Source organism: Myotis nattereri, assembly GCF_964212035.1.
Source record: "Myotis nattereri genome assembly, chromosome: 1".
Lineage (NCBI taxonomy): Eukaryota > Metazoa > Chordata > Mammalia > Chiroptera > Vespertilionidae > Myotis > Myotis nattereri.
In genome coordinates, this window is record NC_138075.1 from 163,082,660 (window position 1) to 163,107,993 (window position 25,334).

At 38.6% G+C, this 25,334-nt stretch overlaps 1 protein-coding gene across 1 annotated transcript in view; it reads right to left on the minus strand.

The window, feature by feature from the left end:
* Nucleotides 1–685: 685 nt before the first annotated feature.
* The window catches only part of MTTP (microsomal triglyceride transfer protein), a 46,965-nt gene continuing 22,316 nt past the window's right edge, over nucleotides 686–25,334 (minus strand). The window contains exons 9-18 of the mRNA XM_081082612.1: nucleotides 24,058–24,226; nucleotides 22,923–23,030; nucleotides 19,773–19,985; nucleotides 17,603–17,814; nucleotides 13,637–13,734; nucleotides 13,410–13,531; nucleotides 11,424–11,651; nucleotides 6,475–6,599; nucleotides 3,432–3,602; nucleotides 686–1,959 (exon numbers count right to left, since the gene is read on the minus strand). Coding sequence (XP_080938738.1) covers nucleotides 1,782–1,959; nucleotides 3,432–3,602; nucleotides 6,475–6,599; nucleotides 11,424–11,651; nucleotides 13,410–13,531; nucleotides 13,637–13,734; nucleotides 17,603–17,814; nucleotides 19,773–19,985; nucleotides 22,923–23,030; nucleotides 24,058–24,226 — 1,624 coding nt within the window. The 3' untranslated portion in view covers nucleotides 686–1,781. The remainder of the gene's footprint in view (nucleotides 1,960–3,431; nucleotides 3,603–6,474; nucleotides 6,600–11,423; nucleotides 11,652–13,409; nucleotides 13,532–13,636; nucleotides 13,735–17,602; nucleotides 17,815–19,772; nucleotides 19,986–22,922; nucleotides 23,031–24,057; nucleotides 24,227–25,334) is intronic.

The following is a 25,334-nucleotide window of genomic DNA, read 5'->3' on the forward strand; positions in this document are numbered from 1 at the left end:
CTGCTCTGGACCCCAGGGCACTGGCAGCCATAAGTGTCTGGAGGAAACAAGAAGGCTGCTGCTCCTGAGTGAGAACTCCGGTCTTGACCCATCGTGTTAGCACACCAGTCCACAATGAGAGAGTCCCTTTTTGATCCTCATTTCCTCAATGATTTTTTTTTTAATGGAGACTACCAATGCTTGTTTCAGGGTGTCTGCAAACATTTTTAAAAGATCATGCTTAAGAAATATTGCTTTCCTTCCTTTTCTGACAAAGTTAATCTAGCCTTTATTATTTTTTTTTCCCTCTGAAGGGAGTGTAAGAGCACTGGTCCCTGAAGAGAGAATAAACTGCTTTGCTATGGATGCTTCCTCCAAGGCCAATGTCACCACCAAGGACATATCATATCCCCTAAAGGTTTTGATTTCTTTCTTTCCTCTTAGTAACATAACAGTTAAGGGTGCCGGTCCAGGGTTTTATGAAAACTGGGCTTAAAGCTTGTTTTCAACTTCACAGGTCCTTACGCGGTTCTGGCTGCTATTATTTTCAGTGGCCCATTTTCCCAAAGGGCTCTGACCTCCTTTTGGAATCTCTGGCCTGTTCTATAGGGTTGCAAAGGCTACTTGTGTATATGTCTGGGCTCAGAAATTGGCAAGAGCAGAGAGATATGGTGTTTAAAGTAACAGAAGACAAAAAAAACTCAATAGGATTTCCACATATTTATTTCATCACACATCATTTTAAATGTACAGCCAATAATAGGCTAGATCAATTTCTGTGTGTGTTAGTGTGTGCGCGCGCACGTGTTTGTGTGTACTTAATGAACAAATGAACATCTGTTATCTGTTTTGGGTTTATTACTATAAACACACTTTTCATTAATAAATATTTAAAAATGTTTAACATGCCTCTTCTAATTTGAACAAATAAAAATCTTTCCTTGATTTCATATTTTAGAAGTCCAAATCCATCAGTACTAAATTCTCTCAGCCAACTCTGGATTGTGTAGATTGTAGTCACACAGACTAGAACTTTCACGACCAAACAGCTGAACAAAAGATAAAATGGTGACTACATCAAGATGTCCCTTAGAAAGGACAGCGCACCACATTACGGTCTCCAAGAGACACAGCACAAAAAAATCAAATGGAGTTTCTGAAATTAATATCTCTAAATCTTATGTGCTAAGTCCAGTGTTTTTGTAGGGCGGAATGCAGAGGACTGACTATGTGGTCAGCAGAAAGATAAGATGGTATGTTAATGTTGTATGCCTTCTCCCTCAATGCTCAATAAAACTAACAACAGAAGAGATAAATATCAATTCATGAAGCTGGCTGAAAAAAGTATTTAAAAAGTCTTGTTCCCTCACACCCCCCATGGAAAAAGGACGGTTTTGTTTTGTTTTGTTTCCTGCAGGAATATGTTTGGTAGAAACAATACATGTTTAAGGTTCTATCAAGGGCTACCTACACAATGAAAATTATTAAAACAAAATTGGGTTCTTCTGAGTGTGTGTATGGTATTTTTAAAATAAACAATAGTTTCTTTATAGGGAAGAACAATTCTCACTATATCAAATAGAATTTGCTAAAAGCATCACATTATTTTGGATCAAAATTGATACTGTTAGTATTCTGAATAGGTCCAAATTTGGTCATTTGAGGTTTTTCACAACGTTTTACAAAAATCTTAAATACAGGTAAATATGTAAACACTGTGCTCTCAGAGAGCAAGCACTTAGGCATGTCACATGGTTTCCCTCCTGGGGAGATGAATTCAAGTGAAACATCACCAATCAGTTTCAAAACCAGCCCCCACCATTGGAAGCACTCTCCGGCTGAGGGGGAAACACCACCTTGCACATATTAGCATTCTCTTGGTGAAGAGGGAATTCAGATCCTGCCACCAGCCTTTCTTTTCTTTTCCGTGAGACGTATCCTTTGCCTGTGGACAGCCTTTCATACTTGGTCTCAAATTGCCTGCATAACAACAACAATAGCAAAATCACACACATAGTAAAGTCACCTCATGCCTGTCAGAGCCAAGCGCTTATGTACACTTGAAGCTGCTGTGTCAAAGCGATTTGAGAAAGGATCGGAGTGCCAAGGGCGACCGGCTTCCATTCCCATGAATGGGGTGATGTTTTTCTCCCCCTTTCTTTTTATACAAACAAGATACACTTCAAATGCTTGGAATATAGGAGGCTGCCAGACATTTTTCTGGAATGGAGGACTACATTCCCCTCAGCTCTTTGGAGATGATGTTAAGCTTTGCAAGCCTTGCTATGTCCCCCTCCCCTCATTCCAGGAGCCCCACTTTGGGCTCAGTCCCTTTGTGAGAAAGGAGCAAGTTTAACTGGATTTAAGATGAGAAAGCTGCCAGGGAAACATTCCCAAAGCTGTAGCCAAAGGGAAATGTGGAACCAAACCAGTTAGCCCAGTGCCTGGATCGGTGGTTACTGCATGCTGACCATTGGAAGGGTGGTTTTTAAAACTGCATTAATGGAGGTTTATTCTATACATACGTTAGTATAAACTAGAAACAGTTTAATATTCTGACTATAATCCACTATATTTTATTCTGTATAAATATAACCAACTCATAATTATACTTATATCATTGATACATATTTATATGGATCATGAAATGTCAAGAATATAAAGAAGGTGCTCAACTCTGGCTTACTTGTCAAAGAAGATGAGGAAGATATGGCTTGCTGTTTTAAGCAGACAAATTGCTTTCATGGTTAACAACCTGTCAAGGAAACCTCTGCAACTCACAGCATCACCTAAACCAAAGGCATTTTACTTCCATTGATAGTATTGTTATGAATATGGTCACATGATTTGAAGGACACAGTGTAAAAGCTATAGAGTGGGAGAGTTGTTGGGAAATTTACATGAACAATTATATATTCAGTTTTTGAGACACTAAGAATTCTACTGAAAAATTTATAAACTCTCAAACTCTCAAGCTTTAGCCAAAACTTAAACAAGGTCGAGTTGCTGTTGTATGGATTGCCTAAAAACTGTGAATTCAGTTGGGCTCCTTAACCATGGTAAATGATTTCATGTTTTGTTTTGAGCTCTCTGTCCAGTGGACAACTGTGAAGATACAGCTGATAGTAAATATGCATCCAGTATTTTTGCTGAAACTACATGGCAATTCTTATGGTAAATCTGATCCCTCTGTTTCCTTGATAAATTGTTTCTAGATAGAATATGATACCTTCTGAATTGAAAGAACTGATCATTACAGTTCCTTGGTATCCTAGAGACTGACTCAATTTTTAGCCTTATCAAGAATTCTGTTACTAATTTAAAGATAATTTGTTTCATGAATTTCTTTTTACCATTTTCTTTTAATTTCTGAAAGTGAACGTTGAAAATTGGGTGTGAGTTCCTGGTGAACTGTGGGGCTGGTCCTGGAACATTCCCCGAGCACTGCTTACCTGTATGGAGCCTCAGCCCTGTCCATCTGCAGGCAGACTAAGAACGGGTACTGAGAAAACTGCACGGTGGAGATAAACTCCATGCTGGTCTCCGTTTCGGCACTGATTTCCAGGCCGGCTTTCACAAAAGAGGAGTCCACAGTGATGTCACCAGCTATTACCACAGCCAACCTAAAGATTTGAGGCAGAAAAAACTATTAACATTACATTGAACTGAGCTGGAATAACTGCTATAATTTCCCAGGATCTGAACTCATGCTGCTGAGGGCCGTGAGGAAAGGGGCTAATATGTGACCTAAATGTGTTCAGAATTCTATTGGTAACCAGGGCCTGATTAGGCCCAGGGATTGCAGAACGAAGATTTGCTCTTCCCCTGAACCCTCCCCCAGCCTTCAATTCTAGATGTGGGAATAAAATGTCTATCATGTACTACTGTTTGGTATGGGCATACCAAGGGCCAAGATGAAAATATTCCTGGAACCTGCTCTTCTCAGAAAGTCAGAAATATCTGAGTTATCTAAATTCAGCAAGAAGACAGCTAATGTTTATAATAATTTTCTTGCTCCCTTGGTTTCTCTGTTGGCGTCTAGGTAGCTATTTCAATTCCATTTTATTACTTTCTCCACAGGGTCTCTAGAGAGCTAAGTCTATTTGAAAAAAATATTGTGTCACAAAAAACCATTCCTATAGTGGGGCACAGTGCGTGGCCCAGGAATGACAGATATGGTGGGTTCTCCAAAAATTGCTCAGGACTAGATAGACAGATTGAATTGTCTAGGGAGAGTGGCTTGAGTGAAAATGAAAAAGATAAACAACGCAGTAGAAGGCTTACCTCTAGAAATACTCTAATTTAATTGTAGACTTTCAGTAATATTGTGGGAAGTTACTCCCACAATTAAATCAGAGTCGTATGTCCAAGCTTTTTTGATAGAGGTACTCATTTTTGCTGTGCAACTTAAAGCTTACCACCTACTGTTGTCAGCGTAAAAGTAGGTCACAGGTGTACCGTTAAATCCCTGAATACATCACTGTATCTTAACACTCAACGAAGACTTGAGGTATTTTTAAATGAACAAATTAAAAATTGAGGATAGATTGGCTATAATGTGGATACTGATAGATTCTTAGGGATACAGTGTCCTTAAAAATCCAGAGTTTTTTGTTGTTGCTATTGTTGATTTCTTTCTACACAAAAAAATTTTAAAATTCAGTATAATTTGGGGACACTTCTATCTAGAAATACTTCAGAAAGAGAAAACAGATGACTGATTCAATGGGAAGCCCTAAATTATATTGCTGATCACTGCGATGATCACTCCATTTCTCATTCATTGGTTCGTTTTAGTAACACTGTGGGCCACAAATGTGCCAGCTTTTAATTGTTCTCAATTCCTTCATCTATAGTTCAAAATAAACCAAAATATTTAATTTTATCACCTTATCTCACTCATCCCACACCATAGTTTAAATATCCAAAAAGATAAAAATCAATTGCATTTCAATTTCCTTTTCTTTGATGTTATAATAAACAGAAGAATAATTCTTTTGATTATTACAATGGTTCAGAAACACTGTTTTGTGTTCAAAATGAAACATTTCACTTAATCTGAGAGGTAGATTAGGAAAACTAAAGGAGCTGAGAACATTTTGTTTAGAAAAATGAATGCTAACAAAAAACTTAAGGACTGAATACTTAGTAGTTAGATTCTGCATAAAAGTGACCATTTTAAAATTTTTATCCACTGAAGACAGTGAAAGAGTAAAACCTTGAGATTCCCAAATAGAGGGATAATCTTAAAAAAAAGTTTGCTTCAGAGTAAAGTTTCCTAACAGCACTGCCAGCTATTGAAGTGGACACCACGAGAAGATGAGCCTCTCAGCCACTGGGCATGCTGTCTATGGACGTCTTTAAAAGTCAAAAGTCAAGATTCTTGGCTGAGTTGTATCAGGTGCTGACCTGCTCGTAAGAAGCTATGGAAAGAATGACTTCCCATGGTTATTTCCTACTCTATGATTTAATGATTACAAATAGAAAGTATAGATTCTGATAAACAAATGGGACTACATCAAACTAAAAAGTTTTTGCACAGCAAAGGAAACCATCAAGAAACTGAAAAGGCAACCCATTGAATGAAAAAACACGTCAATGATATACATCTGATAAGGGGTTAATATCCAAAATCTATAAAGAACTTCTACAACTCAACACCAGAAAAACAAACAACCCCATTAAAAAATGGGCAAAGGACCTGAATAGACATTCCTCCAAAGAAGACATACAGATGGCCAACAGGCATATGAAAAGATGCTCAACATCACTAATCATCAGAGAGATGAAAATTAAAACCACAATGAGATATCCCCTCACACCTACCAGAATGGCTACCATCAATAAATCAACAAGCAACAAGTGCTGGCGAGAATGTGGAGAAAAGGAAACCTTAGTGCTAAGATTTGGAAGCGGCCCAGATGTCCATCAGTAGATGAAAAGCTGTGGCACATTCACAAAAATGGAATATACTTGGCCATAGAAAAGAAGATCTTACAGCATGGATGGTCCTGGAGAGCATTATGCTAAGTGAAATAAGTCCGTCAGAGAAAGGCCAGTACCATACACCTTCAGTCATATGTGGAGAGTAACAAACAAAATAGAAACAGACTCAGAGCTAGAGAACAGACTGACAGCTGTCAGAGGGGCTGCGGGGCTGGGTGAAAACGGTGAAGGGGTTAAGCAAAACAACAACTCATAGACACATATTGTGGTGTGGTTATTACTAGAGGGAAAGGGGTGAGGGGAAGGTAGAAGAGGGTGTAGGGGCACAAATGGTGATGGTAGGAGACTTGAATTGAGGTGGTGAACACACAATACAGTATACAGATGATGTATTGTAGAACTGTACTCCTGAAACCAACCAATGTCACCCCAATAAATTCAATAATAAATAAATACATAGGCAGGAAAAAAAGTATAGATTGTTGAAAAGTCAGAAAGTAAAACAATTCCAAAACCTAATTTCTGAAGTTATTTGCATAGAATACTTACAGATTTTTCACTCGAGTTTTTGACTCACGATACCACAGACTAAACTCCATTGCACCTGAAATATCAATGGCAAGAGCACCCTGGACGTCTATATTGGCCTTCAGTCCAGATTGCAACTGAAGCTCCTAGAAGCAAAAATATGTAATAATAATAGTAGTAATAATCACTATTTAGCCAACCCATTTGAAAAGGAACACTTAACCTCCTGCGGTAGATAATACCATTTGAGCTGTGTTAATGTTGGAGTCTTTCTCTAGGCTTGGAAACACATTTTAGTTCTGAGTTGGGAGGGGAAATGGTTTTCAAAGTGTGGTTCCCTGACAAATAACATCAGCATCCTGGAAACTTGTTAGAAACACAAATCCCATACCTACTGAATGAGAAACTCTGAGGGTGGGGTCCAGCAACCTATGTTGTAACAAGTCCTCATGTGATTCTGATGCATTCAAATTTGAGAACCACCAGATTAGAGAAAATGAAGGCATCTCCATCAGGAATCCAGCTATGGCTTTGGAGTGGGGATGAGGGACTGGCTAGCTGACCCCTAGTGGTCCTTTACCACTTTTCTAGTTATATGCTGTGTCCAGTATAGACAACTGCATCCTGCTGGCAAATGAAAATGATGATGAAAACGGCCAGTACAATGTAGATGTTCCAGGAATTGCCTCGTCCAGCTGGGAAAGGAAGGCGAGGCACAACTCAGATCAAACCGTGTTTTCACCAACTATAAATGACACAATGTTGTTTTCTAGAAAGGATTCTGTTGATCTCCTGGAATTATCCTCACTTTCCAAAAAATGTGGCGGGAATGTCAGTCAAAGGACTTGGCTGACAACCAGGTATACTAAAAAAGTCTCACTGTGGCATGAAGCTACCTTTAACTGAAAGACACTTGGACAAAAGAATGAGAGTCTCAACATAGAGCTAAAGACACTAATATAAAAGAACACAAATTAGCCCTGGCCAGCTTGGCTCAGTGGATAGAGCGTCAGCCTGCGGACGGAAGGGTCCCTGGTTCGATTCCGGCCAAGGGCACATGCCTGGGTTGTGGGCTTGGTCCCCAGTAGGGGGCGTGCAGGAGGCAGCCGATCAATGATTCTCTCTCATCATTGATGTTTCTATCTCTCTCTCCTTCTCCCTTCCTCTCTGAAACCAATAAAGAAATATATTCTTTTAAAAAGAACACAAATTACCCTGATAAAACCACAATAATCCCATCCAAAGTTGAACCTATGCTTATGAACTGCAGAACCATAATATCAGAGTTCTGCGTTTGCACTGTAAGTGTGATTGTTCCTAAATGAGCCCTACTGTGTGCCCTGCCTCAGAAGTATTTCTTTCTTTGTTCTCAGTTTGAAAAATTACGGTCTGTGATGTGGACTCTGGCTTTCCTACTGGCCATACATTAGGTGGATGTCAAAACAAACCCACATTCTCAAAAGCAAAACAAAACCAAACAATGAGGTCAAGGGGAGGGGGTGGGAAGGAGACATATGTAATACTCTTTGTAATACTTTAAGCAATAAAACAAAATTTTTAAAAAAAGAGCAATAAAAGATTAAGTATTGAGAAAACAAAAACAAAAACAAAACCCAAGTGTTGTGACACCCTTTACTCCGTGAGAGGGAGTAAGCCACACAGTGCTGTGGTTGTCCCTTCCAGGGGTATAAAATGAGTGGAACGAACAGTCTTTAAGACCCAACTGTGTCCTGAGAGCTCTGCATTTGACATCTCATGCAACTCCCACACTAATCTTCCATGGTGACATTACATCTAAAGGTTGAAAAGAAAAATCAGGCGTGGAGGCTACCTGTGGAGCCAGAATGAGCACCCAGACTGCCTCTGGTTGGGGAGACTGTTCTACTCCCACCCATGGCTATAACAAAATCATAACTGTTTTTTGTCTCGTGGTGTTCAGGGAAGCGTGTTCTGAGAAACACTGCAAAAGTGTTAGAGCAGAGGCTTATGTCCGTGTTTGACCCAGAGCGCATATTTATTTAAATTTTTGCCTATGAACTAGAGGAACAAGATGCTGAAGCTTTGCGTTTGTAGCTAACATGACCCCTTGGATCTTTTACTTTTGGTCCCAAAGGTGTTTCTTACAGCTCAAACACTGATATTTTCACAACTCATTCCACTGCTTCCATTCAGGAAAATACGTTCTTTGCTGCCTAAAGAGGGTACCCCCTATACGACTAAAGAGGGTCCCCCTATTATGCTGACTTATCAGACATCCTTCTCTGAAAAGTAATCCAATGATCTGAAAACAGAGCGTGAGCACAGAGTAATGCCATCTGCCCTGGTGGCTATGACAGGCCACCCACTGCCAACATTTCCTTCAGTGTCAGCACTTGACCTAATGTGGCATGTGCCTCTGAAGCTGGGACGACATTACTGGGTGCCTTGCAGAGCAGGGAGCCGCAAACAGCTTATCTGTATAATAACTCCAGATCTTCCAAACACTCCCACCTGAAATATACAGACATTGGGCTATGTTTAATAGCCTGGGGATGATCTTTCTCTTCAAATATGCCTTAGGTGCCCTCACTTAATGAATAAAAAAACCTAATAAGATCATCTAGACCAGGAGTCAGTGAACTATGGGCTGTAAGCAAATCTGGCCCACTGGCTGTTTTTATAAACAAATGATTTTGAAACACTGCCACACTTATTTGTTACTATGTCACTATTGGCTAGCTTCACTCTACAATGGCAGAGCTGAGTGGCTGCAATAGAGACCACGAGTCCATGTGTCCACAAAGCCAAAAATATTTACTTTCTGCCCTTTCCATATAAGTTTGACAACTTTGATCTAGATTACTACTTATGTTTACAACCAGTTTTATATCTGGATTCATACTATTAGGAACTGTTGATGAGTAGCTGAGCACATACAGATGGTGCTGAACTATTATTATTCCTGTGTCTTAAAATATAAATTACAACCTCAGCACTCTTATGCCTTCTTAAGAGGATGAATCTCCCCAGAGGTAATACTGCAAAGGAAATATACAGTGTATAGTTCTGACATAATATGAGAACTGTTTTTACATGAGGATTAAGGGATATGAGAGGCACTGCTGGTTGTCTTTCTTTTCACTCATATGAACAGAAACACAGTCTTGTATTTCTACAAGACTGTGCTATTCAACCATTTTAAAACTATATTTATCAGCTTCTCTTGCAGCTAGAAACATCCACATGACATAATTTTGGTCAATAAGCAAAAGTTTTCCTTTTATGGATACTTAGTGTTTGTAGGAATGGATAGGGCTTCCAGGAAAGTTTCTGAAAAAGAGTCAGACTCTACTGCCCCTTCCTCCTTCTTGGACTGAGGTAATAGTGCTGGAAAGGCAGCAGCCATCTGATGATCATAAGGTGACAAGCATGAGGTTAAAAGCCACAAGTAAAAATGGCTGAGCTGAGGGAAAAAGAGCCTGGATCTTGTAATGACTTAGGATTTCTACAGCAACCCATTACTTAATGGATGACTACTTCCAAATATTTGTTACATGATAAAAAATCAAACTATTTGGTTACACTACCCTAATTTTTTTGTTATATACAGCTATTTTGAAGTATTGTGAGGAATAATAAAGATTGGACATTAATATTTAGTTTTAACCTATGATGTTTTGAAGGGGTTTTAGTAAAATCTGATATTTAAGGTCTTTCCCACATCTTAAAATCTATGATTTCATAACCAGAACCCAACAAATCAGAATCCTCAAATTATCTGGCAAACAACAAAGCTGGTAAAAACTTTGGACTATCTGTTTCAAATGCCTTACTTTATTAGTAGGAAATCTTGGTTTAAAGCTATTAAGTACCTGCCCAAGAACATACAGAAAGTAATGAGTAGGGGCAAAATTCAAACCTACCCATGAATTTACTAAACCACATAAGCAAACTTTCCAACAGTCTTATAGTCTGTAGATTTTAATCCAATCTCCTCATATATCACTAATATCCTAAGTATGAATTAGAGTACAAAGTGATCACTTTAGGGATTTCCTCTAGGATCCTTATTTAACGAATATTCCATTTTTTATATTGGTATGCTTAGTAAGGCAGGCAATAAGTCAAGCCATTAAAATATTTTTTTAAGCATGAAACATTTGAACTCAAAGCTTATTCAGATTAACCCTCTTCTGTTTCCCAGATAATCCACCAAGGCAGACCACTCCCATCCACAGTATCTTGGTCACCTAAATCTTACTGCACAGAAGATGGTATCATCATAACTTATCACGGTAATGTGAAACTTGGGGGTGAGAAAAATAGAAAATCATTCTGAAGAATACAGTTCAAGTGAATGGAAGTTCTCCTTTCTCTACTAATAAATGGTTAAATCTTGTATGATTCTGTGAACATGAGAGTTTGGGGCAAAAAGTCTACATGTGGTTGGTGTCAGTGATTGGTTGTTCCTCTACTAATTTGTTAGGGTCAAAATGATGCACTACATGGCTCTTCATAATAGTTGTCATGACAAATGTCATCAGTAACTTGTGAAGCCATGTGGTTTAGCTCCTGCTTTAGAATAACTATCTAAGCCCTCATGTCCAGGAAAGCCAAGTGAACAGAGATAATGCCATGTCTGCTCTATTTTATCTTAGACTATTTCCTCCATCATTTCTTGTTTATGTTAGAATTCATATTTTATTTTTTTCAGTTGTACTGAAATTGACATTATACTATACTCATATTATATTGAGTATTTTTTCTTTTGCCTTAACAGTGAGATGTCTTAACCAGCTAATAAAGGCAAAAGAAAACCTTGCTTATCTATAGCCAGGAGAAAGGGCAACAATGCCAAGAGACTGAATGCTTAGAATGTGAGTTCCAAGATGCATGGACCTTTGTCTTGTATCCTCAAAGCACAGAACACATTTAAAATATACCTGGTACATTTTAGGAGTTCAATAAAATTTGCAGGATGAATTAATTACCTGGGAATGATCTATCAACAGAGCAAGTGCTTTCACCACACTGACAGGGTCGCTAGATGCTGATAGCATTTTGGACATCAAATCACTGTATCCGTTGAAAAAAGTGACAGGTCTGAGTTGCACATCAAAGAGAATGACTGACAGGCCAGCATAGGAGTCAAGGTTCTCCTCGCCCTCATCGGGAGTGGCAGCAATTAAGGTCTCCAGTCCTTGGGCTTCAATGACCACCTAGGGAGAAATGGACATCACATTACATAACAAGACATAACATAAGTTCCATGCCTGTTCTGTAAGCGATGGTGAGCTATTGCTAGAACTTTCCCAGGGGTTAATAATTCAAAAATCTGCAGCAGCTAGGCAAAAACAAAACAAAAACAACTTTTATGCCTAAATATAACTTTATTTTTCTTTGTTGTTGTTGTTGTTAATCCTCACCTAAAGATATTTTTCCATTGATTTTTAGAGAGGGGAAGGGAGTGGGAGAAACAGAAATATCGATGTGAGAGACACACATCGATTGGTTGCCCTCTGCATGCCTGACCAGGGCTGGGGATCAAGCCTGCAACCAAGGTATGTGCCCTTGACCGGAACTGAACCCAGTACCCTTCAGTCCACAGGCCATCACTCTATCCACTGAGCTAAACTGGCTATGGCTAGTCTGTTTTCTTCATTTAACCCTCACAACCACCCTTTGGGATACATGCTATTTTATCCATTTTGTAGATGAGACAAAAAAAAATGCTCAAATGCTGAGGCAGGATTCAAAGCCCTCTGCCTAACTACATAGGCCACAAGCTTTCTATTTGATGGTGTCATCCCAGAAACCCTTAGTCTCCCTAGAACTGTCATACAGATTGGGTCAGCTATTGTGTAGAGCCCCTAAAAGGAGGTGGAGAGGTGTTGGGACAGTCACCCTAAGGCTGCTTCTATGGGAGGGTGTGGAGCTCTCTAAGCCATGACTCACACCTTTCAGGTCCAACTTTTTCTCTCTAGCTCAAAGAAAGCACGATGAATCTCACACCCTGATCTCTATTAGACACAGGAATCCTGCATATGCTCTGTCCTCCCTACCCAGTCCCTTGCTACTGGGGACTGGCATTTCAGGGTGCATATCAGAAAACAGATGGTGATTCCTCAGGACCAAAGAGTGTACTGTTCTGTCTAGAGTTCTATCAAAGGGTAGAGTGAGTTTATAGAGCACTGGATCATTTTTAAGCCTCAATGAGTTTATTTAGAAGGTTACAATTTGATGTGAATGAAAACTAAAAAGAAAGCATATTTCAAAATTAGAAAGCCTTGACCAAATTTTAGATAAAACAAAAGGACAGAAATCAGCCAGCTGTCAAACACCTACACTTTATTCTTTTCTCTCCTAGCAGTATTGGAAAAACATAGATTAACTCTTTAGAGAGCCATATTCTGTTATGAAAGTTTTAAAAAATATATTTTTGTTGATTTCAGAGAGGAATATATAAAAACATCAATAATGAGATTGGCTGCCTCCTGCACACCCCACACTGGGAATCAAGCCCACAACTTGGGCATGTGTCCTGACTGGGAATCGAACCATGACTTCCTGGTTCATAGGTTAATGCTCAACCACTGAGCAACACCAGCCAGGCTCTTATGAAAAGTTTTATTTTGGGGAATGAACCTCTTCATGGAAATACCCAGAGAAAGAAAATATATTCTAGAATGAAATATCTGGAGCTCCAAGAAATATATCTGTGAATAGAAATATTTTTTAAAACACATGTGAGAAATACTGGCATGAAATCTATATGTATTTATACTTCAAGTTCATATCTGAAACTCTTTCTGGGACTATAAACCATACAGCCTCTTAGAGATGATGAAATTATGGGTGACATGTGGCACCAGCCACCATTACACATTCTATAATGTTACCATCAGTATATATCTTATTTTACCTCACACTAATTTTTTACATACTTTATCCAGCAAAATTAATGGAAAATGAGTTACCTGGGTACCATGGAGATGAGACTTCCCAATATACTGAAAGATGTTCACGTTACTTCTCCTTAGGATGCCAGAACCGGAGTAAAGAATGTCAAGACCGTAGGTGGATGCCGAATGGGGACTACCTAATGGCCAAAAAAGAAAAGAAAGCCAACCCTGTAATTTAATAATAGTTCCAGCAAACTCACGCTGGGAGGGGCACAGAGGGAGGACCCCTTTAGGTTACATACGTCCTATGTAGCCAGTATAGGCAGAAGAAGATCCACTCTGGGCGAAACGGTCATAATTATGAGCAACCATCTCCTTCAGAACTCGACGGATCATTTTGCTGCAACACATAAAAGGGAAAGCTGCACATTCATTGTAATGACTGATTCCCAAGTCAGATTTGGAAAAAACCCAAGTCCTCCATGGAAAACACAGAGGCCGAAATTTCCTCACACTTCTCCAGGACTGGGCAGTGCCAGGTGGAGTGCTAGCACCAGGGTCAGGGCTTTCCCCTTCATTCCTCAGCAAGATGAGGACATAGCTGTGATCTGGCTGATGGACACGCCTCAGCAGTGGACAAACATATTTTTTGATTCCTATAGGGCCCAGTGGCTAAGCCTCCCCTTAGCCACTTTGGTTCCATTGATAAACAGCATACACTTTAAAAGAAAGCTGTCCTGAACTGGAGAGGTTGCCAATTTTTTCTTAAACATTTTCCTACACCCTCCAATGTTATCACTGGCTAATTACAACTACATAATAGTAAACTTTCAGGAATTTCTTTTGTGTTCATGTACTTTTCAATTAAAAGAAAATCTCAGCAGGAGAAACCAAGATGGCAGCATAAGTAAACACCTGAAATTTCCGCCTCGCACAACCACTTCAAAAATACAACTAAAAAACAAAACCGGACATCATCCAGAACCACAGGAAGGCTGGCTGAGTGGAAATTTTACAACTAGAAGGAAAGAGAAAAGCACACTGAGACTCAGAGGAGGTGCGGAAGTAAAGTGCAGAGGTACAGAGGTGCACGCGGAAAGGGCTGGCAACTGAGGACGCAGTTGTCTTTTCCAATCGGGAGGGAGACACAAGCTCCCGCTTGCTCTGAACTCCAGTTTCGGGTGAGTCTCTGGGGACCCAGACTCATATGGGAAGAAACTGGACTGTCTCACAGTGGGCAGAACTCGGAACTCGAGGGCGGCTTTCTCTCAGAGGTGCTTCCAGCGATTACCATGGGACACTGAGACCCAGAGCCTCCTAGGGCAAAGCTGAGGAGCAGCCATAGCTGCTTGCTCTGCCCTGTTGATTCCCTGAGACCCTGTCCCACCCAAGCTGCTCACAGAGGCTTTTGCATATGAATGCAATCTAAAATTAATTAACAAACTGCAGCTGGGTCAGAGAAACCCAGAACATCCAAAAGAAGGCCCAAGGTCCCACAGCAGCTTGCATTGCTTCACAGCTGGGCCTCATTTGGGTACCTCCAAACCCCAAACAAGGAAGAGGAATCTGCAGATCTCTCCATAGCTCCTACTGGGTAGCCTCAGGCAGAGGCTAAATTAGCACCTCCTTAGAGAGCCAAGAGGCAGTGTACCCAGTGGTCAGAGTGGGACCATCCAGATTACAACTCCTTAGATCCATAAGGGACACACTCAGGGGGCAGAATCAGTGAGCACCAAAGCCCCACTGAAGCAAGTCTTGCCCCATAAGGGTGTCTTCAGCCCAGAAGTTCTCCCACCGTAGACACAGCTGATTCTAACAATTTCTCTGGAGGTCAATTCCTCCCAGTGATACCTACAACAATTAAGGCTTAACTACAACAAGACTGTGCAGACAGCCCACAAGGGGGTGCACCAAGAGTTTCCACCTTAGGTAATTGGGGAGGCTTAGCCACTGGGCCCTATAGGACACCTAGCACAAAAAGCTACTCTACCAACACAGGGAAGCAGCCAAAATGCGGAGACAAAGAAACAGGTCACAATTGATAGAAATGGAGGAAAGTAAACTACTGGATATAGAGTTCAAAGCCACGGTTATAAGGTTTTTCAAGAATTTTCTAGAAACTGCCAATAAATTTAGTGAGACCCTGGAGGATATGAAAAAGACCAACTAGAAATTAAGCATACACTGACTGAAATAAAGAATAATATACAGAGATCCAACAGCAGGCAAGAGGATCCCAATAATCAAGTCAAAGATCTGAAATACGAAGAAGCAAAAAATACCCAACTGGAAAAGCAGGAAGAAAAAAGAATCCAAAAATATGAAGATAGTGTAAGGAGCCTCTGGGACAACTTCAAGCGTACCAACATCCGAATTATAGGGGTGCCAGAAGAAGAGAGAGAGCAAGATATTGAAAACCTATTTAAAGAAAGAATGACAGAAAACTTTCCCTACCTGGTGAAAGAAATAGACTTACAAGTCCAAGGAAGCACAGAGAACCCCAAACAAAAGGAATCCAAAGAGGACTACACCAAGACACATCATAATTAAAATGCCAAGAGCAAAAGACAAAGAGAGAATCTTAAAAGCAGCATGAAAAAAACAGTTAGTTACCTACAAGGGAGTACCTATCTGATTCTCCAGCTGATTTCTCAACAGAAACTATGCAGGCCAGAAAGGAGTTGCAAAAAATATTCAACGTGATGAATAGCAAGAACCTACAACCAAGATTACTTTATCCAGCAAAGTTATCATTCAGAATTGAATGTCAGATAAAGAGCTTCACAGATAAGAAAAAGCTAAAGGAGTTCATCACCACCAAACCAGTATTATATGAAATGCTGAAAGGTATTCTTTAAGAAGAGGAAGAAGAAGAAAAAGAGAAGATAAGGTGAGGACGATCATACAGCTTTCCTCAAATATTCAAAGGGCCTGCGTATGGATAAATTATTAGGCCTGTTCCTTTTGGCTCAGGGGGTAAAACCAGGGCCAATACTAAGATTTCAGTTATACAAAAAAGTAATGGTGAGTCCCTGAAGAGTAACACCAGTTCCCTCCATGGAGGTGACCCTCCTGCCGCTGGAGAGGTGCAGGCAATGTCTGGACACGCCCTGCCAGGAGCCTAGGCCCCCTCACTGGAAACACCAAGCAAGATAGCCTTTAATGTCCCTTCCAACTCCAATGGTCTTGGTTCTGAGAATCTGACCTGCAGTGTTTGTGATGGCCTCCTCGCCTGTCCCCCCTACTTCCTCTTTATTGCCCCTGAATCACTATGTTCAGAATCACTAGGGGCAGCAAATCCACCAGGATCTCCTCCACGAGGCTCACAAGAGGAAACCCAGCAATAGAAGATGTCAGGTCCTTGACTAGAAATCCATGGCTGCAAATGGGCTCCGCTTCTTTCCTCCATCCTCACGCTCCTTTTTCCTTATGTTTCCTGCTCTTTTCTCTCTTCTACTCACTCCCCGTTTCTGTTCCTTCATCCTTCTTAGTTCTTGTTTTTCCCTCAATCTTTTGCTGCCTTTTTATTTGTTTCCATTTCTCCTTATTTTCCCCCTGCGCATTGTCTGTTTTCCTTTTCAACTGGTAATGCTCAGATTTGATTGTTCCTGGGGGGAGTGCTCTGCATATAACTCAGGGGAAATGGGAATTCCTTTTCTGGCCCTCTGTTTCCGGGAAGAGGTGTAGAGAGTTTCAGGGACGCCACTTTGAAGAGGGATATCCGTGAATGAAGAAGAACCAGCAGGAAATGAAGCCAGTAAGAGTAACTGGGAGCAACAAAGTCTGTTGGTCCCATTTTTCATCCCTTGAGTGGTCCTTAGACTGTTGGCCATGCCTAAGGTTTTAAATTTAAATGGTAAATTCTTTTGACCTGTGATATGAGGCTTCAAAAATTTCTAACATTTGGAAAGTTAAGATGACAGACCATTTTGTGAGAACTTAACATCCTTTTGTAGTACTATTTATAAAAAGAGTTCTATTAAAAATATAGTTGGATTCTAGAACATGACTCACATTTGGTCACATTATGTTTACCAGCCTGAGCAGGAGACCTAGAGTAAAAATCATACCTGGAATTCTAAATCACAGTGCTAAAGTGAAGTTGCTTTATTTGGTCCACTAAATAGTTCTCTTATGGGAAATTTGGCAAACGCTTTCATTGTGTAACACAACCCAGCCTAGTGACCACACCGGTATTGTTATCCACATGTGCACCACACAATATACACTAAGCCTGAAAAAGCAGAGGCAGGTGCACTGTATCATACCTGGCAGGCATTTCAAAACGTAGGATGTCTTGAACAGTGGAAAGCATGTATTTATTCATTTCTTTGGGAAGCTCCCCAATAGAGAGCAGGATGTTTTTTACTTCCATGTAGGATGGATTGTTATTTAAAATGATAGCAGCTGCAGTGGTGCGCACGGTCTTCTCATGAACTTTGCGATTCTGATGGTATATCCTGTTCAAAGTCTTCTTCACCTGTTCATAAGATGTTCAAATTTATTAGTGCATATCTAGGCTTTTAAAATTGACATTGCAGCAGACATAGTTAGTGCTCTTAAAATACACATTCCTACATTTCCCAGGTTCCTCTGCTATTAGGTAGGGGCCAACGTTCTGCTAACAGGTCATAAACAGAATCACTTTGGGTAGTTTCTAGGCTGAGGCACTCAAGAGCTGGTACACCATCTCCATCTCTTTTGTTTCACTATTGTAGTGAACTTTGGGTCACAATTTCCTTTACCTACATTAGACATAGCATGAATGAGAAATACATTTTTGATAAGCTGAGATTTTTTTTTTTTTTTTTTTTAGAGAGGAAGGGGGTGGGGAGAGAGAGAGAGAGAGAGAGAGAGAGAGAGAGAGAGAGAGAGAGAGATGGATTGGCTGCCTACCGCACAAGCTCCGATCAGGAATTGAACCTGCAACCTGGGTATTGAACCCACCACCTTCTGGTGTACAGGATGACACTCCCATCAACTGAGCCACTGGCCAGGGCAAGCTGAGATTTCGAGGCTCATCTGCTATAATTACAGCAGATCATGATGTTACCTAACTAATATAGGTTTTTTTAAAGATACTACCACCATGTGGCAATGGGGCTCTGGGGAGAGATGGCTACATGAACTGATATTTCCTTACAAGGAAGTACCTCAGAATCTTCCTTTCTCCTTTTTAAAAATTACACTGTAATAATCTTTCTTTTTAGAACAATTTTAGGTTCATAGCAAACTTAAGCTGAAAGTACAGATAGTTCCTATACACTCTTGCTCCTCATCTGCACCCCCTCCCCCGCATCCCACACAACCTCTCCCTCTAATAATTGACATATCATTATCACTGAAAGTCCATTGGTCTCATTAGGGGACTTAAAAAACAAAAACATTAACACCAAAGAAAATTTGCCAATGTATTTACATTCTGTAGCAACAAATAATTCTGCTGGTTACAAGCACTGCCTAATCTTACACTGTGTGTGGTATTCTGTACTAGGCATTTATAAATATTTCTTTCAATGTCTTTTACTATCTCTCCCACATGTTGGCCTTGTTTTTGGGTATATAGGAAGTTAAGTGACCTACTTAAGCACAAACAACTAGGAATGGACAAAGCCAGATTTTAGATGTAGGTCTGTATGTTTCAAAAGGCCCTGACCTTAACCATCACATTTTTGCAAAAAACAACAACAACAACAACAAAAAAACGTGACACAAAACCAATGGAAATACGTTTATCTGAAAATTGGAAACATCAATCTCAACAGGCAGTTTAGCTTGGGGTTTATAAATATTCTCTGCCTTAATAAAAGTTTAATTTAGATAGCTGCCTGAAAATGTAGCTGTAGACACCAATACTTAAGGCAAGATATTTCAGTGTCAAAAAATTTAACAGCATCTTAAAATTTATAGAAATAAAGGTATTTCTGAAAATACTTTCTTTTTCTTTTTATAATTACTCACTTGGCGACATGCTTTTTTATTAATTTTCAAAGAGAAAGGGAGAGAGGGAGAGAGACAGAGAGAAACATCAATGTGAGAGAGAAACATAGATCAGTTGCATCCCATATGTGCCCCTATCAGGGATTGAACCCACAACCTAGGTATGTGCCCTGACTGGGAATTGAACCCACAACATTTTGGAGCAAGGAGATGACACTCCCACCAACTGATATGCGGTCAGGGCAATACTTTGTTTTTTTAAGTAAAAGAATATGCTTTAATATTTATGCTTCAGGATATAGGACATTTTTCTATTCAAAAGGTGAGGCTGCTTCAGCATAGCCTTAAATCCAATTTAAGAGGTATTTCTAAACACGAAAGAGAAATTGGTAGTTTGGGGGGAAAAATAGGATGATTTCAAAGGCATCTGCATTTGACTCATATTTAGACATGCCCTTTTCCTTTTGTGACTTTTCCCAACATTCTTGGAGACTTTACCTCATCCGTTATGAAAGGGACATCATATCTCTGGAGAGTGGTGGTAGCCAGGTGGCTGATGGGCCCTTCTCCTGTCTCCGCATACTTGAGAAGGATCGGGATGCCTTCTGGGAGCAGGGCATTCTTCAGAGCCAGCAGGTACATCATGATGTCCTCTTTTTTCTCTGGTTTTTCCAGTCCTCCTAGGATTAATTTCTTGGCTTCTACCACTCCCTAAAAAATCACATATTGTCTCAGACATATGCATGGCCATACATTAAACAAGGCTTGGGCATGACTGGCTTCACTCTTAGGCCCAAGAAAACAACTTGAATTTTAGAAAATTTTGCATTGGTTTCATGATTGAGGTGCACAGTGAAAATGAGCAAGTAAAGCTTGACAAAGGTGCTCTGGGGTCTTTTCTTTACATGTATTCGTTAACATATTTTTAGGAAGCCATGAGTATAATAGTGGACATATTACCTTTTGAACATATTCTGAATGTACAAAGTCATTTAAGAAATTCCCTTGATTAATTATTCATAAAACTGCCTACTCATTGAATTTTTGAAGCAACAATTAGATGGTGCCTAAGAGGTAACAGTTTTCTTACATAAAAACTTTGGTGAAAATATTTACTACTTGACCGTAGGTCTTTTCTAAATGTTTAAAAAGTGCTTGTTTCCACTTTACTTCATATTTACTAATGCTGCCATACAGTTACAAAACATTTCTCAAGTGCCTCCTATTTGGCATGTTCTTTGCTAGGTACTTTTCAAATATGTTCTTTAAGCAGAGAATTCCTTTTTTCCTGGCCTAGAAATATAGGAATTGAGTACAAGTTAATAATTTAATGCAAAACCAAAATAGGGACCTCTGGGTTTATCTTTGCTACTATGTATGTTTTAGGGCTTCAGTTTCATCATTAAAATAAAGATTCCTAAGACCTAATAATCTATAGGGTTTGTAAACTCTGAAATTGGGCTGTAGGCACACGCAAAAACAAACACACATGCACAAACCAGGGTGGGGGCAGGAGGTGAGGGGTTAGAGGACACATAAAAGGTCTCTGACTAGAAGGAAAGATACTATATTTTCTCTATGCCGATTACCTATGCCAACTATCAGACTGATAAAAACACACTAAAAAACTTGACAACATACTTTGTTATTGAGGTTGTGGGGAAATAGGTATTAACATACATTGCTGCAAGAAGCATAAAATGATATGACTCTTATAGAGGATAATTTGGCAAAAGCTAACGAATCTGCATTTTGATCCTGAAGCTACAGTTCCAACAATAAGAAAAAGAAATGTACCTAAGATTATTCATTTTAGCATTATTTTTAATAACAAAAGAGTGGAAACCACCTAACAACCACACATAAGAGACGCTGCATAAACTGCTACATCAACACAATGGAGTGCTAGACAGCTGTAAAAAACAAAGAGGAAGATCCCTCTAACCAGCATGGGGTGATTTTCAGGACATACAGTTAGTGAAAAAAAAAATAAGGTAGGAGAAAGTGTATACAGAGTGCTATATTTGTGCAAGAAAAAGGAAATGACGATGTGTGTGTACATCTGCTTACTGTTGCACAGAGAAACACAGGAAGGAGAAACCGAAAACTAATACTACTACTTATGTAGAGAAGTTGGTGAGCATGCGTAGAAGAGAATGAGACATATATATTTTGTGCTCCAGCTCCACCAAATTTCTTACTGTTCCCAAGTATACCAGGCACATTTTGACTTTGGGTCTTTTCATACATAGCTGTTTTTTTCCCTAGAATATCCGTTATTCTATGAATAACCATCTCTTCACCTACATAGCTGTTCTTGACTAAGCTCAAATATTAATTACTTTTTGGTGAAACCTTCCCCAGCAGCCCAAACAGAATAGTTTGTTCCAGCTTCTGTATTCTTAGAGCACTCTTTTTATATTTCAATATTATTGTATTTATCTGTTTGTGTTTGATAAACAAACTAGTTATTTGAAGATAGTAGAACATTCTATGTGTCTTTACATTAAGGGACTAGCATCATACCTAGCACAGAGTAAATGCTCATCAAATACTACTGGGTGGATGTTTTTATATGTGAGTTTTGTCTTTAGACAAGATATTTGATATATTATTGCTGAAGTATATAATCTACTCAAATAATTGTGGCTATGTAATAAGAAGTCACAGTTCTTTAATATCATAAAAATTATACAAATTTGATTTGTCAGATCTTACTTAATAAGATACTCAAACATTTTCAATACCATTTTCTGTGATCTTTTCAAAACTTATTTACATTCTAGTTATGAGTTGTCTCTTTTGGAACTATTTTGTTTTAAGAATGTTCTTTCTATTGTTTTTATAGCAAGTACTCAGTAAGCAAAATAGTATGGTGATGTCTTTTGAAGATAGAGGAAAAATGCTGACTGGAACCTAACTAATCTAATAAATGTAGACAGAAAAAAAGACTATGTTTTTATGTATTCAGCATCTTTAATCTATTTACAGATTAAATAGAAAGATGGGCTAAGTTGGATAATAATCCATTTGGATTTTCCATACTTAGCTATGCTTACAAAGTGAGTGTTTTATTTTAATGAGAAAGACATTAGAATTGATAGTCCACTCAGGCAAGTGGAGAAGCTTTGAGAAAATGAAATTAAAAATAAAATGTAAAGTCCTCAGTAAATAAAGGAAATAATTTCCACCATCAAAACTCAAAACCGCAAACAACAATTACTGCTCTAGAGAGAGCCCTAGAGTCTAATATTTTTCTAATAACTAGAACTAAACCCTACATATTGTTCAAAACTGAGTACACAGTGGGCACGTAATAAATACATATTGATGGGGGATTAATAAATGATTCACTTTTTAGCAAAGTATTTATTGAACTTTATCTATGTACTAAATACCATTTTAAGCAACTGGCATTGAAAAAAAGGAAGATCCAATTCTGCATGGAGCTTACATTTCAGTGGGAGACAATAAACATAATAAATAACTGAATTGTAAAGTGTGTCAGATGGCAATAATGGCTATGCAAACAGAGAAAGTAGAGTAGGGCAGAGGGGATTAGGAGTAGCAGTGGTGGGCAGCATGTGAGTGTTAAATAGGATGGTCTGGAGCTGCCTAGGTAACACATGAGATGGGATTCACACTTACTTTGAGTTTGCAGCCATCGCTCTGACACAGCTTCCTGACGAGGGCCCCGATGGTGATCATAACACTTTCTCTGATGTCATTGCTCGCAAAGGAACCTTTGAACTTACTCTATTAGCCAAAAAGGGATAAAATAAGTTACAAACTGTTTAAACATTTCCAAGGGATATTTTTTTTTGGTTAAGAAATTAAGTAACCAGTGCCTGAGGAAATTACGTTCCTAGATTGCAAACTCCCCTTTCCAGATATTCTTAACGTTGGTCTACGAACCCAGTGATGGCGAACCTATGACACGCGTGTCAGAGGTGACACGTGAACTTATTTTTTTGGTTGATTTTTCTTTGTTAAATGGCATTTAAATATATAAAATAAATATCAAAAATATAAGTCTTTGTTTTACTATGGTTGCAAAGATCAAAAAATTTCTGTATGTGACACAGCACCAGAGTTAAGTTAGGGTTTTTCAAAATGCTGACACGCTGAGCTCAAAAGGTTCGCCATCAGTGCCTAGAAGTTTATGGATTGGATTCACTGGTTCAGTGAACAAAAACAAACAAACAAAGGCCTGTAAAATTTTATGCATGGGTGTAAAGGAGCTTCGTTACTTTTATCAGATTCTTAAATGGACCCATTTTCCCAAAAGATTATGAAATGTTCGATTAGATCATAAGTGGGTAAATGTACTTAAGAAAAAAAAATCTTGGCCCCAGAGAAGTCTAGCTTTTATTTCCAATGTAAATTGTTTAATATCAGAAGACTGGTATCTCTTCAACATACTGTGTATTAAATACCATGGAGATCTTTGAAGTCAAAACAAATATTTTAAAATAAATTTTTGACTTAACCAAGGCTTCTCCCCTCTGAAATTTTGTATTATATGATTGGTAAACACAGTCCTTAAATTTCTGTAAAGTATACTTTGTTATTTAGAGGAATTGCAAAGAAGATACTATGAGATAATTTAGTATAGAGTTAATAATTAATGAATAAAAATAGTTCAATAGAATTTGAATATGAATAATCAGAAGGCTCTTGTTCTGCCTTCATTCTGATGCACACAACTTTTAATTACTGCTTCGATTGCTGAGAGCTTTTTAGTGGTGAGAGCCTTCACTTTCCCAGTGTCCATCTGACTTACAATGAGGGCTCTCAGGAGTTCTTCGTCGGGATGGGAGGCAAATCCACAGGCATAGAGAAACCTCTCCTGAAGGATAACGTTACTGCTACTTTTGAAATCCAAAAAGTCCAAAATCGCATCTAATGAGTCTGGGGTCTGAGCCGAGGTGACAGCATCCACCAGCTGTGGTCTATAAAAAAAGGCATCATTATGGATGTCAATGTTTAGGGGGCTCACGGAACTGTTTAAAATCTCTACCATTTACAGACTCTCCGTTGGTTTAAATTTCCTAAAGAAGGGAACATATTTTTATTTGTTTTGTTTTTTGCAGGGTTTTTTTTTGCATTTTTAAAATTTTTTATTTTAAAGAAAATCGATTTAAAATATAATAATGTTACATGCAATAAACATTAACATTTTAAGAAAAATGATTTTGAAAATAATAATACTGCATACAATAAAAATTAATATTTCAAGAAAAAAGGATTTTAGGTATAATAATATTACCAAAACTGTACTAACATAGTATAATATCACAAAAATTGTAGGCAATATTAAAAATCTGCAAATAACAGGATTACTTCTATTGTATTCTAAAGTATTTTTTTTCTCTGGCTCTATTTTGGTTCATCAGTTTATGTTGTTCATTATATTCCACAAATGAGTGATATCATGTGATATCTATCTTTCTCTGACTGGCTTATTTTGCTTAGCATAATGCTGAACAAAAGAATAACTGCCTCAAAAAGACCACCCACATTTTATTTTAAACCTCTCTTTTAACTGCCCCCTCTCTCTCATTCAATGTATACTCAGAAAATACAAACAACCAATTTTAGTATTTTAATCTAAGCCAAATATAATTTGGAGATTTGTAAATAAAAAGTATATAAATAAAATTATAAATTCATTTCAAATTCTTTTCTATATTAGTAATACATAAAATCCCCCCAAATTGATTATTTCTCTAATTAGCTTTGTAAATATACTCATTCCCCAATTGCCTACTTTAACTAGGGTAGTATTATTTAACAGAAAGCTGAGAGAGTCTTTTAGCTTTAATTTATATCCAAGGGAGAAAGCTTTCCTCAATTTTAAAAAAAATAAAAAGCCCCATGATATAGTTCAGCCACAAGACTATGTGTGAGCAGAACAAAAGTCCTATAGGAAAGTTCTAGTACGTTTTCCACCATCAAGAATCTTTGGTTTGCTGAGTCTGGGATGATAAACTTCCAGAAGCTTGTCATACTAACATAGTATGTGTGTAAATATTTTATTCCACATCCATATAAACACAC